Source organism: Budorcas taxicolor, chromosome 6, assembly GCF_023091745.1.
Source record: "Budorcas taxicolor isolate Tak-1 chromosome 6, Takin1.1, whole genome shotgun sequence".
NCBI lineage: Eukaryota > Metazoa > Chordata > Mammalia > Artiodactyla > Bovidae > Budorcas > Budorcas taxicolor.
In genome coordinates, this window is record NC_068915.1 from 44,903,640 (window position 1) to 44,920,904 (window position 17,265).

A 17,265-nucleotide genomic window follows, 5' to 3' on the forward strand; every position below is an offset into this window, starting at 1 on the left:
CTGGAGAAGGGAATGGCTACCCACTATTCTCCAGGTACTCTTGACTAGAGAATCCCATGGACAGAGGAGCCTGGTGTTCATGGCTCACAAAGATTCGGACACAACTGGGTGACTAACACACACGAAGGATGGCCTTTTCCCAGCATCCAATAACGTGTTCCTCATTTGCATGTAAGACCTCATCGGCATGGCTTTTACCGTCCATATTTCTACCAATCTGTTCAGGATTACTTAAGTATCTCCACTAAGATTGATGCTTTCTCTAAAGCTCCTTCTCTCTCTTTTCTTCTGTCCTCACCAGAATTGCCCCTACTTCACAGCAATGCTGTGAAGGATAATAGGCGTTTTCTAGCAGGAGCCTCAAAATTCTTGCAACCTTTCTACCCACTACCCAGTTCCAAAGCTGCTTCCACACTGTTATAGCAGCAGCCCACTTCTCAGAACCAATTCCTCTCTCAGTCTATTTAGGCTGCTATAACAGAATACTATAGGTGGAGTAGCTGATAAACAGCAAACATTTGTTTCTCACAGTTGGAGGCTAGCAAATCCAAGATCAAAGCCCCGGTAGATCTTTTGTCTAGTGAGGGCCCACTTCCTGGTTCATAGTCAGCTGTCTTCTCACTATGTCCTCACTTGGTCAAGGGGGCAAAAGAGCTCCCTGGGGTCTCTTTTATGAGGGCACTAATTCCATTCACATCAGCTCTGCCACCCTGAATCACCCAAGTCACCTAATCACCCAAAGGCCCCAGCACCTAATACCATCTCATTTCGGACTGGGTTCCAACATACAAATTTTGGTGGGGGACATATTCCATAGTGAGTCCATAGTGAGGGCAAGAGCTATCTTCTAGACAGGACAGTTAAGTACGGCTGCCCAGCCTGTGCACTGCACAACTCCAACTCTGGGGTCTCCATCCTTGCAATGCAAAGATACAATGCAATGATCATTCTCTGAAGAGCTTTGAAAGTGCAATCTCCAGTTGTAGCTGGTATGGCTATAATTCTAATCCAATGACTCTCTATTTGCCAGAATTACTGGGAGGACTAGATGAAAAAATTAACAGGAAATAGATGTGAGCCCTTCCTCACGCTGTTCCTTGCATACTTCTGCAAATAGCATGCCTAGGGAGAGGTCAGCACCAAAAGTCATTTATTAAACTTTCAGCTGCCGGTGTTGTGCTGGGTGACTTAAAAAACAAGTTCCTGCCTATCTTGTCTTTATCTATTGGTTTTTTCCACATCCTCTCCAATTGCCCCCTGACCTTTTGAAATACTCTTGATAAAATTAGACACAAGAGCTTTAAATGGCTCCAAGGAGGCAATTCTATTGTGTATACCAAAGTTCAAATTCCTAGACCTATATGACAAATCCAGTTCTAACTTTAAACAAAAGAATTTGTCACTTAAAGAACAACAAAAAAACACAGTCCAGCAGTTTTCACTGTCTTCCTCCCAGGCTCTGGAGATTACCAGGCACACACTCATTAGTGCGCATCAATGTTTCCCAGTTAATGAGCACCCAGTTTGGGGCAAACAACACGCTAGAAGCTTTCTTTACACACAGTAGCTCCAGTGACTTCACTGCAATGAAATAAATTTGGAATAAATCGTAAAGCCCTTCTGAGAGCTGATGATGCATGAACTGCCCCCACTCGCTTCTCGACCCCAACTCTAACCACCTCTCTTGTTCGCCAGCCTGGCTGGCTTCCCTTCAGCCCCTGCTTCTGCCCACCTCTGGGCCTCGGCACTTGCCCTCCCCTCAGGTCTGTGTGGAACCCACGTCTTCTATCAGGTCACAGATCGAATGTCACCTCCTCTAGGAGGTCTTCCCTGAACACCATTGCTGAAGCGTTCACCTTCAAGTGCCCCAGTGCCTTCACTGTGCTTCTAGAAATCAACTCGCTCATCTGCTTATCCCTCCCGCTGTCAGCTCCACCTCAGGGACCTCTCTGGCCTCATGCACTGAAATACTCGGTGACCACAGCAGTGTCCGGCTAGCCTCAGGGAGTGCTCAGGTGCATCTTAGGTACAGGAAGCCTCTGGTTTGCGGCTTCCCACAAGCCCAGAAGGCAGACACTCTCTGTCGTCTTCACAGGGGAGAGCCGTGGAGGGGCTGCTGCAGAGGGCTGAAGCCAGGGCTCCTTGCCTGGGGCCTGCGCTCAGACTGGGGTGTGCACTTCCCCTCACCCGTCACATGCCAAGCCCCCAGTGCTTACACACTGACCCAGTAAGCCCAACAAGCATTCTGTGATGTACTGTTCCGATCCCCGTGGAGGCAGAGAGGTGGAGTGACTTGACCACCTCACAGTCCTTAGAAATGGCAGAGCTGGGAGTTGAACCCTGGTGGTGAGGGTCCTGGAGGGAGCACTCTGCAGCCTCTCTCCTCACCGATGACAGCACACACTGCCTGGAGCACTTCCCGTCTGACTTCCTCCAGGCCTCGGAACCAAGGACACGTGGACAGGAATGCCTTCCTGACACCCGATGTAAGCAGTGTCCTCCAGGCTGCAGTCTACAGCTCCGTGCCTGTGAAGTTGCTCAGTCATGTTCAACTCTTTGTGACCCCATGGACTGTCACCTGCCAGGCTCCTCTGTCCATGGGACTCTTAGGCAAGAATACTGGAGTGGCCAAGCCCTCCTCCAGGAGATCTTCCCACCCAGGGATCGAACAAGAGAGATGGTTAGAGTTGGGGTCTTGAAGTGGGTGGGGGCAGTTCATGCATCATCAGCTCTGAGAAGGGCTCTGCAATTTATTCCCAATTTATGTCTCTTATGTCTCCTGCATTGTCAGGAAGGTTCTTTACCTTTAGTGCCACCTGGGAAGCCCTGCAGCTCTCTAGCCTGCTGTAACTTGTTGACTTAGTACTTAGCACTATCTGACATATTTTACTGTATTTAATCAAATATAAGATTTTGTCCACTCTAAGACCTACCATTATGCATCTCTAAAAAGGCTAATAAATACCAATCATCACTACATGATACCAATGACTACATCAGAGATGTTCAAATGTTAAAACTGTGCCTCTCAGAATCAGTGTTATACCATGTATCTATTTATTTGCTCACTGTCCTTCTGTCCCCACTAGAATGGAAGCTTCATGACAGCAGGAATTCAGTGGTTTGGTTTACTACCCTATTTCCAGACCAGAGAGTCAGCTTTTCAATGAAGATGTGTTGAATTGAGTTGAACCGAACCACTCTCTGTGAGGCAAGTACTACTATCACCTCCATTGTACAGATGAGAGCTGAGATACAGAGAGGTCAAGGAACTGGCCCAAGATCACACGGCTATCAAGCTCCTGACTTATCTTCAGATAGTTCAGAACACACTGTTCCCAAAGGGACAAAATTTGAAGAGTTGTACAAAGCCATTTTAAAGCTGCTTCAATTTGTTTTGATTTTAGTGTAATTTGGGTACGTTGTGCTTGTTGTTGTTTAGTCAATAAGTCATGTCTGACTCTTCACAACCCTATGGACTGTAGCCCACCAGACTTCTCTGTCCTTGGGATTTCCTAGGCAACAATACTGAACTGGGTCACCACTGCCTTTTCCAGGAGATTTTCCCAACCCAGGGATTTCTGCATTGCAGGTAGATTCTTTACTGCTGGACCACCAGAGCATCCCAGTTTGGGTGTGGTGTACTGTAAAACAAATCTTGGGCCAAGACATCTTTCAGAATCAGTTCTCTATGAAGTGTGATTACAATGCACGGTCTAGGGGATGAATGTTCAAAATCACACTGTTTTGGTCATCTGCCCTACCCAGGCTATAAGCTCATATAAACCAGAACAACCTTAAATATGGTCTCTGAGACCAAATTCATTTGTCTAATTCATCTCACAATAAAGCATTAGGAAATGTTGAACTAGTCCAGCTGCTTGCTGAACTAACTGAGTGTTGCCTATGGTTCGCCGTCAAGATCTCAGTTAGAGTAAGATATGACAGGGCCAGAACAGGTGAAAGGACCTTCTCGCTCATTTTAATTCTTGGTTCAGTTCAGTTCAGTTCAGTTACTCAATTGTGTCTGATTCTTTGCGACCCCATGGACTGCAGTACGTCAGGCCTCCCTGTCCATCGCCAACTTCCTGAGTTTATTCGAACTCATCTCCATTAAGTTGATGCCATCCAACCATCTCATCCTCTGTTGTCCCCTTCTCCTCCCGCCTTCAATCTTTCCCAGCATCAGGGTCTTTTCAAATGAGTCAGTTCTTCGCATCAGGTGGCCAAAGTATTGGAGTTTCAGCTTCAGTATCAGTCCTTCCAACGAATATTCAGGACTGATTTCCTTTACGATGGACTGGTTGGATCTCCTTGCAGTCCAAGGGACTCTCAAAAGTTTTCTCCAACACCACAGTTCAAAAGCATCTATTCTTCGGTGCTCAGCTTTCTTTATAGTCCAACTCTCACATCCATACGTGACTACTGGAAAAACCATAGCCTTGACTAGCATACCTTTGCTGGCAAAGTAATGTCTCTGCTTTTTAATATGCTACCTAGGTTGGTCATAACTTTTATCCCAAGGAGTAAGCATCTTTTAATTTCATGGCTGCAGTCACCATCTGCAGTGATTTTGGAGCCCAACAAAATAAAGTCTGACACTGTTTCCACCATTTCCCCATCTATTCGCCATGAAGTGATGGGACCAGTTGCCATCATCTTAGTTTTCTGAATGTTGAGTTTTAAGCCAACTTTTTCACTCTCCTCTTTCACTTTCAGTAAGAGGCTCTTTAGTTCTTCTTTGCTTTCTGCCACATGGGTGATATCAACTGCATATCCAAGGTTATTGATATTTCTCCCAGCAATCTTGATTTCAGCTTGTGCTTCTTCCTGCCCAGCGTTTCTCATGATGTACTCTGCATAGAAGTTAAATAAGCAGGGTGACAATATACAGCCTTGACGTACTCCTTTTCCTATTTAGAACCAGTCTGTTGTTCCATGTCCAGTTCTAACTGTTGCTTCCTGACCTGCATACAGATTTCTCAGGAGGCAGGTCAGGTGGTCTGGAATTCCCATGTCTTTCAGTATTTTCCAGAGTTTGTTGTGGTCCACACAGTCAAAGGCTTTGGCATAGTCAATAAAGCAGAAATAGATGTTTTTCTGGAACTTTCTTACTTTTTCAATGATCCAACAAATGTTGGCAATTTAATCTCTGGTTCCTCTGCCTTTTCAAAAACCTGGAACATCTGCCTGAACATCTGGAAGTTCACAGTTCATGTACTATTGAAGCCTGGCTTGGAGAATTTTGAGCATTACTTTACTAATGTGTGAGATGAGTGCAATTGTGCGGTAGTTTGAGCATTCTTTGGCATTGCCTTTCTTTGGGATTGGAATGAAAACAGACCTTTTCCAGTCCTGTGGCCACTGCTGAGTTTTCCAAATTTGCTGCCATATTGAGTGAAACACTTTCAGAGCATCATCTTTTAGGATTTGAAATAGCTCAACTGGAATTTCATCACCTCCACTAACTTTATTCATAGTGGTACTGCCTGAGGCCCATTTGACTTCACATTCCAGGATGTCTGGCTCTAGGTGAGTGATCACACCATCATGGTTATCTGTGTCATGAAGATCTTTTTTGTATAGTTCTGTATATTCTCTCCACCTCTTCTTAATATCTTCTGCTTCTGTTAGGTCCATACCATTTCTGTCCTCTATTGTGCCCATCTTTGCATGAAATGTTCCCTTGGTATCTCTAATTTTCTTGAATAGATCTTTAGTCTTTCCCATTCTATTGTTTTCCTCTATTTCTTTGCACTGATCACTGAGGAAGGCTTTCTTATTCTCTCCTTGCTATTCTTTGGAACTATGCATTCAAATGGGTGTATCTTTCCTTTTCTCCTTTGGTTTCCCCTTCCCTTCTTTTCACAGCTATTTGTAAGACCTCCTCAGACAGCCATTTTGCTTTTTTGCATTTCTTTTTCTTGGAGATGGTCTTGATCCGTGTCTCCTGTACAATGCCACGAACCTTTGTCCATAGTTCTTCAGGCACTCTATCAGACCTAATCCCTTGACTCCATTTCTCACTTCCACTGTATAATCATAAGGGATTTGATTTAGGTCATACCTGAATGGTCTAGTGGTTTCTTCGTTTTAAGTCTGAATTTGGCAATAAGGAGTTCATGATCTGAGCCACAGTCAGCTCCTGGTCTTGCTTTTGTTGACTGTATAGAGCTTCTCCATCTTTGGGTGCAAAGAATATAATCAGTCTGATTTCGGTGTTGACCATCTGGTGATGTCCACGTGTAGAGTCTTCTCTTTTGTTGTTGGAAGAGGGTGTTTACTATGACCAGTGTGTCCTCTTGGCGAAACTCTATTAGCCTTTGCCCTGGTTCATTCTGTACTCAAAGGCCAAATTTGCCTGTTACTCCAGGTGTTTCTTGACTTCCTACTTTTGCATTCCAGTCCCCTATAATGAAAAGGACATCTTTTTTGGGTGTTAGTTCTAGAAGGTGGTGTAGGTTTTCATAGGACCGTTCAACTTCAGCTTCTTCAGCATTACTGGTCAGGGCATAGACTTGGATTACTGTGATACTGAATGGTTTGCCTTGGAAATGAACAGAGATCATTCTGTTGTTTTTGAGATTGCATCCAAGTACTGCATTTGGGACTCTTTTGTTGACCATGATGGTTACTCCATTTCTTCTAAGGGATTCTTGCCCACAGTAGTAGATATAATGGTCATCTGAGTAAATTCACCCATTCCAGTCCATTTTAGTTTGCTGATTCCTAAAATGTCGACGTTCACTCTTGCCATCTCGTTTGACCACTTCAATTTGCCTTGATTCAGGGACCTAACATTCCAGGTTCCTATGCAATATTGCTCTTTACAGCATTGGACCTTGCTTCTATCACCAGTCACATCCACAGCTGGGTATTGTTTTTGCTTTGTCTCCATCTCTTCATTCTTTCTGGAGTTATTTCTCCACTGATCTCCAGTAGCATACTGGGCACCTACTGACCTGGGGAGTTCATCTTTCAGTGTCCTATCTTTTTGCCTTTTCTTACAGTTCATGGGGTTCTCAAGGCAAGAATACTGAAGTGGTTTGCCATTCCCCTTTCCAGTGGACCACGTTTTGTCAGACCTCTCCACCATGACCCGTCCGTCTTGGGTGGCTCTACATGGCATGGTTCATAGTTGCATTGAGTTAGATTGATTCTTGGTAATTAATTTCTAATTACCCAGGGTGAGAGCTCTTCATTAGAGTGCCCTCTTCATGTGGGCTTCCCACAGGCTAGGACATCTCCATGCTCCTTTGAAGCATAAAGAGGAAATGTTTATGAAGAGCTCTCTGATCTCTCATCCTGGACTGTTACAAACATCCACAGCTGAGCACTTTTTTTTTTAATAAAAACAAACTATACTTTAATAAGTCACCTGCATGTTCATTGGTCTATCTTTATCGACTGGTGGCTTTGCTTAGTTGGTTTGCTTGCTGAATCCATCCAAAAGTCCCATGTCAATAGAGGTACGTTCACAGAAAGGGTCTATCATTTTATGGTGCCAATACCAGGTAAAACAGAGTTATTTAAAGACTGTTGGCTAGTGTAGCATAAAGCTCATTATTAAGGGTAAAACCTCATGTTTATGCACAACTGCAAACAGTTACATTTAAACTGGCCAGCAGGGGCCCAGTGAAAGGGACTGCCTGACACTGCCCACCTGAAGTTCCTTGGTTTTGAGTACCTCACATTGCGTCATCGTTTTTCTGTACTAAAAGTGCTGCAACCTGTAAAATGAAGGAAACATAAAAGCAAGTGGACCAGAAAACCCAACGGAAACATGAGATGCCACTCCTGGTACATTCTCTTAGGTGCTTATTCCACAAGGGGTACATAAAACGCAAGGTGCCGGCCTTCTCACCTCAGTCTGTGTCTCTAATGGGAGGCATATGCCCACCCGGTCCACTGGAAACAGTTGATCAACAGGTAAAATGACCTTGAGATTCCTGGTGGAAATTTCATACAAGAGGACTCTAAGCTGATCTGGGCCCAGGTTGTGCTAAAGATACCAGCAATGTTTACCCTTCATGGAGTGCTTGCTGGATGCCAGACACTGTACTACACTCTTTATAAACATAATATTGATGTACACACACAATTCTAATCATTAAGTCTCCTGTTTTCTTTTCTTCCTAGCACTAAACACTGATAATTGTGCATATAACTACTTAATTTTCTTACCCTCTGTCTCCCCAACTAGACTGTATATCTGTGAGACTGAGTACCTTGTCTTTCTTATTCCTTGATGTAGTCATAGCACCTAGAACATTAATTAGCACACAGTGAGTTCCCAATTATGTATTGATGAATAATGATGAAAACTGACAGCAAGTCTATGTGAGATATCATTACTCCCATTTTACAGATGAGGAAACTGAGGCCCAGAGAGACAAATGACTTGCACAAGGTAATAGCATGCACACAGATAATAACTGACAGAGCTAGAATATAAATCTGGTCTAGCAGGTTCCAAAGATGGACCTTCTGGACTATTCTAGACTATACCATTTGGCAGTGGGAGGCTGGAGCTGGCTCTTTCTGGAGTGCCAAGCTTTCTAACTTCCAATTCAGTGACTTCCATTTGCTGGCCTGATATTTAAATGTCATGGCACCAGTGTTTATACCATAGAAATCGGCAAAGCCCTACCAGCCGGGCTTCCTCTTAGGAGCAGCAGGTTCAACACCCCTCTCTGGATATCTGTGATTCAAGTATGCTTTGTTGGTTTGTGCTTCTTGTATGCACGTGTGCTCAGTTGCTTCAGCTGTGTCTGACTCTTTGTGACCCCGGGGACTGCAGCCTGCCAGGCTCCTCTGTCCATGGGATTTCCCAGGCAAGAATACTGGAGTGGGTTGCCATTTCCCCCTCCAGGGGATCTTCCTGACCCAGGGATCAGACCTGGGTCTCCTGCATTGGAGGTAGATTCTTTACCGCTGAGCCACTGGGGAAGCCCTTTGTGCCTCTTCCTGATTCTTAAATTCTCAAAGACCTCCTTCTTCCTCCCGGTCCCCTTTCCCTGAATCTTCTCTTTTTATAATGTCTGCTCAGAAGCGGAAGCAGGAGTATGGCGGGGGCAGGAAGGGAAGCTGTAATTCTCTCAGTGGGCTGCTTTCCAGACTTGAGGTCCTAGCACTGCTGGGTCTTCCCATGTAATTGGTCCTTATTCCTCACAGATGGACACACAAAGAGCCCTGGGCAATCCACCCTCATGAAGAGCTTTCCCCAGGGTGATTTGTGGAGGTGTAAGTCCTCTCTTCCTTCTTTAACCTTTCAGAGGTATAATTATCAAGAAAGGGGAGGACATCTACTAGGCTTCCCTTTTCCCACCTCTCGTCTGGTTTGGACTGGGGCATTGTATCTGTCTGTGAGCCTTGAGAAATTATTGGGCTATGCTCAGAGAATACTAGGGGATGTTGATCACGGAAGCCCACCATCCGCCTGCCGACCCTGTGTGAGTACCAAGCAGCTTGTAAGCCAGGGTGGCAACAAATCTTTCAAGAGGCTGTTTGAAAATGCTTTATGGCACGTAGGGCTACAAGGCTCTAGCTGAACAAATGGAAAAATCAGTCTACCTTAAAATAACCAAGGCAAGTAATTTTCTATCACCTTGTTTCTTAAATGTACTTAATGTCTAGAATCTGGGCTTCCCAAAATATGGCGAAGGGTCATCAGTTAAAATGGCAACTAACTTGAAGATAAACAAAACAAAACAAAACAAAATTTCCACTTTAATAGTTGCTTCTAAAATGATGCCATCAGCCCTTCTGTTCAGAATATGGGGAGTTAGGAATCAAACAACATCAATTATTATTTCTTGAATTTAACAGGCTTGAGCTAGTCTAGGAGCAGGAGTCTTATCCCACATCTACTTAGGCTCAGCCACAGCTCTCCCTGACCCCTCCAGGGGTTTCCCAGGTCCCACAGCTTAGGTTTGGTTTTCTTCAGGTTTTTCTTGAATGGAATGGTTTGCTTTCTAACCCCTTTCTCCAGATTTCTAAATTAGTCTTCATCCCACAAAGCAGGTTAGTGATGACAACCAGACGGGCAGTCAGTCTACGGTTTTCTTGTGTTCTTTTCCTTTTTCTCTTCCTCTTTCTTGAACTTTTTTGCTCTTTTTTTTTTTTTTTAACATTTCCTTTATTCATTCACTCATTCATTTATCCTATTCCATTGCTTCAATAAAGATCTGTAATTAAATACATACAGCCACTATGGAGAACAGCATGGAGATTCCTTAAAAAAAAATAGGAGTAAAACTACCATATGACCCAGCAATCCCACTACTGGGCATATACCCTGAGAAAAACCAGAATTCAAAAAGACACAGGTATCTCAATGTTCACTGCAGCACTATCTACAATAGCCAGGACATGGAAGCAACCTAGAGGTCCATCAATAGATGAATGGATAAAGAAGCTGTGGTACACATATAAATGGAATATTACTTAGCCATAAAAAGGAACAAATTTGAATCAGTTGAACTAAGATGGATGAACCTAGAGCCTGGTACACAGAGTGAAGTAAGTCAAAGAGAACAAATATATATGGAATCTAGAAAAATGGTACTGAGCATACTACTTGCCCGGTAGGAACAGAGACAATGGATGAAGGAGAGGGTAGATGAACTGAGAGAGTAGCATCAAAACATGTACGTTACCATGTGTAAAACAAATAGCTAGTGGGAAGCTGCTGTAACACAGGGAGCCCAACCCAGTGCTCTGTGAGAACCTAGAGGGGTGGGATGAGTAGGAGGGAGGCTCAAGAGGAAGGGGATATATATGCAGACTTATAGCTGATTCACATTGCTGTTTGGCAGAAACCAACACAACATTGTAAAGCAATTATCCTTTGATTAAACTTTTTAAAAGCTCTATTAAATAAAATCTATGCATCACAAACTAAGAATGCTAATTCCTACGGATACCAGGAGTTTGGCCTGCAAGGGGTTTGCACTTATGGGAGGAGAGCCACAAAAGTACAAGCAGAGGGGAAAGAGTAGGACACTGTTGGTGCGTACAGGAATGCCCCCAAGGGTTGGAGAAGGCTACATCTGACCTATGGCCTGAAAGATGAGCGGGAGTTTGCAGAAGTAAAGGGGAAGAGTGTTCCAGACTGTGACAGCAGGTGCAAAGGCCCTGAGGCACAAGGCAGTATGGCTCCAGAAAGAGGCTGAAATGAGCAGTGCAGGGTGGAGGTATGAGGTGACTAATGGCAAGAGACGTGGCTGGAGAAATTAGGAGGCTAGATAATAGGGATCTAGCACATCAAGGTAGGGAGCTGGGACTGGATTCAGAAGGTGATGGGAAGGTTGGAGCTGTGAGTGACGCAATGAATAAAAAGCAAAGGTGGGGTTAACTCATTTCCTACCACACAGTCATGGCCACCCTTCAACAGAGGCCTCTGAGGTTCTCATGATGGCTGGTGTCATTACTGAATGAGTCATCTGGCCTGAATGTTGATGACTGGGGGTGAGGGTAGGGGAGAGGATGAACATGACTCACAGGGGGCTGAAAATAAACCAGCCCTATTACTTTAGATGCAAATGAGAATAAATGGAATTTCTGGGGCTCACTGTAGCTGGTCTTTTTTGAGGAAGAGAGGGCTGGATACTGAGATACAGGGTCTACTGAACATTATAACATCTTCCCTGCACCTTTTGGCAGGCAAATTACTTCACAGGCCATGAAAATGAGTCACTAAATCCTAAACCTTGGTTGAGAAAAGCAAGTTTGATAAATGTGTTCAGCTACTGGAATAAAGACCCAGAATGCAGGCAAATCATGAAGTTCAGATGGTGCCAATGCAAAAACAGCCCCGGACCTGCACTTAGTGTTTCACACACACACTCACTTATGTGCACACCCCCTCCCTTTCTTTCCTTGAAATCAGCTGCAAATGTCAATGCCTAGAATATCTCATGCCTACAAAGTGATACAATTATAGGTGACCAAAAGGTGAGACAGAGGTGTGTTTAGGAGAGTTGGGGGTAGCCCAGAAAATAAAAAAGAAAAGAAGCAAAAAAATCAGTCAAGAAGAACCATGAATGCAAATATCACGTATCAAAATGTTTTAGTATTTTGAGGATTTATATCACTTCCAAGTGTATTAGTCACTTAGTCATGTCCGACTCTTTTCGACCCCATGGATTGTAGCCCACCAGGCTCCTCTGTCCATGGCATTCTCCAGGCAAGAATACTGGACTGGGTTGCCATTTATTTCTGCAGGGCTTCTCCCCCAGCCAGGGATTTAACCCAGGTCTCCTGCATTGCAGGCAGATTCTTTACTGTCTGAGCCATCAAGGAAGCCCCATTTCATCTCAAAATTCCTGCAGTATTTTTACAGATTTAAAGGACAGGATTGTACATCCCTGATTTTAGTCTCTGGAAAAACTTACTCTGATGTTATAACTTGTGAGAGTGACTAAGAAGGCCTGGCCTTTAATTTTTGACCAAACATCTAGGTTACAGAGCTTAAATCATTTTGGAAGGCCTGATTAGCTTGTCTAGGGTTAATTAGTACCTTTCTTAGGCATTCTCGTCCACCTCCTATTTCATGACTGAAAATAGTAGAGCTTACTTTTGCAAATATAGTATGTTAAATCCAAGAGGTTTTTAAAAAATTTTAAAGACAGACTAAGTGGAGAAGAGGCTGCGTAGAGAAGACTCCCCAGTACACCCTTAGGTTGAGCCCCTTTAGCCGGTGGTAAACACACAATCCTTTCTGCTCTTTTGTGATGGAAGGGTTCTCTGGATGATCGAGACACTTCCATGCATTTTTTTTTAAAAAAGAATGAGCATCTTTCAAAATGGCACCTCCTGATAACCAATGACTCCCAGCAACGCTGTGCATGCCCATCATTTGTCAGGGGATTTGGTGCCATTCAAAAGACATTTCCCAAGAAAGCACCTCCTCCTTCCATGTAGTTTTCTTGAGTCAAACTCCAAAGGCCATCCCTGTTGTGAAAGCTGCCTCTAGCAAGAAGTTAAAATTGAAGTTATCTTGGCAAAACAGGAAATTATTTGGGGGGCGGGGGACAGAATTAAACTTGGGTAGTTTTTCGTCCTTTTCTCAATTGTACTTTTGTTCACAGCTTCAGCTGGGAGAGAGAGTGTTCACATTTAGTTTGGAGTTTATGAGTTCATATTTTATAATTAACGTTGCCAACAGGGGAGTTTGATTAATACCAAGCAGTGGATTTTGAGCAATGTTCCATACAAATTGCCAAATTTAGCAATAAAATAAATTGGTTATGTGAACATAATTAGTAGGATGACTATTTAAAATTCAAAACCGAATGTGAATAATTCCAAATCATCTGAGCCACAAATCCATTATTTGTATAGAAGGGAGAAAGTATAGCATTTGGGTTTTATTTTGCCCTCAACCACAATGTTATTCAGCACCAAGCTGAACATAATGAAACTTCTACAATGGGTTGTGACAATATTTTAGAGCAACCCAGAAACACACACAGACGCATGTGCACGCATACATGCAAAGGGAATGTAATAAAGATAAGAAATGCTAAACTGAATTTCCATTATAAATGTAAAAATCTATAACAAATTTTTACGCAAATGCTGTATTACATTTTTCTGATGCACCATACATAAACCTATGGCACAAAATTACTCAGGAGAGCTTCTTGTCTTTAAATATTCACAGTACCTTATTGTCACCCTGGACTTCTCCGAGCCTTTGCTGAAGTTCTTTAATTTCTTCTCCCAGATGTTTATTTCGGTCCTGAGAATCTCTCAATAGTTGTGCAAGATTAGCCTGCAAATATCAACACATTATGAAATATAATCAGAAATGGAGGAGTGGAGAAATGTGAGGTTTTATTAGGCTTATTGCAGTCAGCATCCAAGCCCAGCTGAAGCACACAAAGCCCTTTAGAGTAAACACATGTACGAATATAGCAAGTGTGAAAATCACGCCACTACAACTGCATGCAGGGAAATAAAATTGGCCATGAACCTCAATTTGGGGATGTTCTTTATTTCCAGAATGGCTCACAGACAAGTGATGAGGACTTGGTCTTACTTGACTTTTTTTTTAAAGCGCTCCTCATGAAAACTCTTACAAGCAGTCCTGGACTTCAATGCTAACTTTGGGCCAACAATAATGGAAAAGTTTCATTTCCTTGTTTGGATAGTTTTTTCCTTCAAATAGATCATGTTTAATGAACTTTTCTTTGCCACATTAATGCCCAGAATTTTGATCAAAAAAAATCAGTTAGACAAGAGACCGGTGAGGTATCTTGATTGCAGAAATCAGGATCCAGGGTAATGGAACAACCTTCTGGGCTGCTTTGCTCACCTCCTTATTCCCCTGTTCTAGTTCCCAAAGTACCAAACAGCCAGGATGAGCGCCTTCCAGTCCAGTCTTTGTAATGGCATCGCTTCGTTAAGATTTCTTCCTGCTCAGACCAGATCCCGCTAGCCCACATGGGCAGTTCTCCCCTCCCTCAGTCTAGCTTCATCAGCACATCATAGCTGGTTCCTCTGGACCGCTTGAGCATCCTTTACCATGCTCCCAACCTTCTCAGATTCCCTGAACCTGAATTTACATCTGTTCCCAAACTATGTGCATGCTTTCATCTATTCAAGCCTGTAACTTACTATTCAACTTTACCTCCCATGGCTGCTGCTTCTATACTATTCAAATTTTGCTAATTTGTTCTAATTCTCACCTTGCTTATTTTGCTCTCATCTAACCTCAGAAAGAAGAAATGAACTATTCAAAGGTAGAGATTCTTTCTCCTCCTTCCTAAGCTTCCAAGGACATTGCTCCAGGAAGTGCTCTCATTTCAGCAAATGTTTTAAAGACTCCTGATGAATAAATGAATGAAGGAAGGAGGGAGGCAAGCAAGCCAGCAATCGGAATATGACTCCTGAAGAGGCATTTTTCAGAAACAGTCATACAAGGGGTTTGAGAGTCATCTTAGATTCCTGCCCTGGGATAGCTGAAGAAACTCAAATCCAGAGACATTGTGGATGAGTGCAAATGCAGTTGGCTAAATCTCGAAAGACTTCAATGCTAAGACTTCCAGGAATACTCAGTTATGTTAGGTAATCAAAGGGGAATGAGAGCGAAAGACTAATATAAAGACTAACCCTTGGCTCATGCTTGACTCCTCGCTTTATTTCATCTCCCATATTCCAGCTGTCGGGATATCCAGCATCTCCACTGTCAAGGTAGGCCCCCATTCAGCTGTTCGCGAGCCCACTTCTGGCTGTTTCCCGCACAGTGCAGGCAGGACCCATCTCAGCATCGCTCCCTCTGTTGGTTCTTTTGGACCAGAATGCTATCCCTCCCAGATACCCCTTGGCTCACTCCCTGACCTTTTCGAGGTCTTTGTTCAAAGTGCATCATTTCAAAGGGCCCACGTGGACCACTGTCTAATGGTGCAAACTGCCCACCTCCCCTGAATGCCCAAGCCCTTTCCCCTGCACTACTTTTTATTTCCATAGCACTTGCCATCTCTTAACATACTATGTAATTTACTTTCTTGTTTATTGCCATATGTTGACATATGTCTATTGCTCAGTGTTTATGTCCTGTCTCTCTCTCCTAATAAGAGAGAAGCTCCGTTAAAGGGCAAGGAACTTTGTTCTCTCTACTGGTCTACCTCGAGAACCTAGTGGATGCTCCATAAATATTTCTTAAATTAAGAGGTTGAGTCTGAAGATTGTGGTCTTAGCCTAGAGAAATATCTAGAATAACAAAATACTGAAACCAGTTCATAGAACATAACGTTGCACAGAAACCCCGCTCATCCCCACTTGGCAGGATTCAACCCAGCCCTGAATTCCACTTGCTTATTTGTGAACATTATTCAAAAACGTGATCTAATTCTCAACCCCATATTTGCCAGTCTCATATCTTGTAATAGTTGTTTTCCAATTTTCTCAGATTCCTGTCCTTATCAGATAAAAATTTGGTAGAGGATAAGGAAAATTCACCCCCATTTTGCAGGCAGGAGAGCAAAGAAACAAGAGATACTGTGATCAACAGACAACTTTTGGAAATTTCTCCGGAAGGAATCATAGACTAAGTTGGGTTCCAGTTCTGCCACTAACTGGACTGGGTGACCTTGAGTAAGTCTCTTAACCTCTTGAGTTTCTTCACCCATGAAATGCAGCTAACCATACGTACTTCATGTAGTAAATTGACACTTTCATTGAATAATGAACCTAGGACATCTTCTGCAGTGCTTGATGTATCGTAGGCGCTGGTTAAAGGCTGGTCATCTCTCTTTGACTCTGCCCTTCCAGTGGCTCCAATTCACTCACTCAGGGGACAGTTGGGCAGATTGGCAGAAAGGCTCCTTGGATATAGCTGTCTCCTTTGTCATCCTGCCCCTGCACTCAGTCACCCATTCATTTAGACAACAAATATTTAGGGAGTGCCCACTATGTGTCAGGCACAATTTTTAGACTCTGGAGATACAACAGTGAGCAATACAGACTAAGTCTAGTGAAGTGAAATATTTCCTGCCATATCAGTGGGCAGGAAATGTCACAGCCATCCATGATTTCTGGCCTCCTAATGTGAATGGGGGCTCACAAAAGGGAACACTATACCAGCGATCCGACAGATGCTGCCACCCCACAATGGCGATTGCCGAGGAAGGGGTTAGGGGGCTGCAAGAAGCAGCCAAAGCCACACCTGCCACCCCTTAAGGTGAACAAGGAATTAAGGATGTAAACATTCCAGAAACAGGATTTGGCCCCAGATAGTTGAGGTACATATGAAAGGAATGAATTCAGTGAGCCCAGAGGCTTGCATCTTCCCATACGTAGAAGAACACTAAATTCCTTAGCTTGATATCTGGTTTTCCTAACTGCTTAACAATAATCTTTGATGCTCAGACTGACTGTCTGGCCTCTTTATTGCAAACTTGTATATAGCCTGACTCTCTCCTGCCTCCTCGGAGCAGTTTTCTCAGAGATATTGAGATGCTGCCTCCAGAGCTCAGAGTCCTTAACATTCCCACCAAATCAGATAACTCTCTACTTTCAAAGTTGTGACGAATTTTTTAGTCCACAGCCCCTTGCCCTTGTAAACTTACATTTTAATAAATGACATTATATTAACTGTATTATATTACAACAAAATGAATAATGACCGCTGAGTTAAATGATGAGTGCTATGTGAAACAAACACAGCAGGCAAAGGGAACAGCGTGTGCTGGGGAAAGACCATAGAAGGTGTCACAAGGAAGGCCACATTAAACCAAGACTTGAAAAAGGAGGAACACC

The 17,265-nt window shown here is 43.4% G+C and overlaps 1 protein-coding gene across 2 annotated transcripts in view; it reads right to left on the bottom strand.

The window, feature by feature from the left end:
• CCDC149 (coiled-coil domain containing 149) overlaps nucleotides 1–17,265 on the bottom strand; it is a 115,738-nt gene that overhangs the window by 38,995 nt on the left and 59,478 nt on the right. For both annotated transcript variants that reach the window (XM_052642368.1, XM_052642369.1), the window contains exon 4: nucleotides 13,670–13,777. In XM_052642368.1, the coding sequence (XP_052498328.1) occupies nucleotides 13,670–13,777 (108 nt within the window). The remainder of the gene's footprint in view (nucleotides 1–13,669; nucleotides 13,778–17,265) is intronic.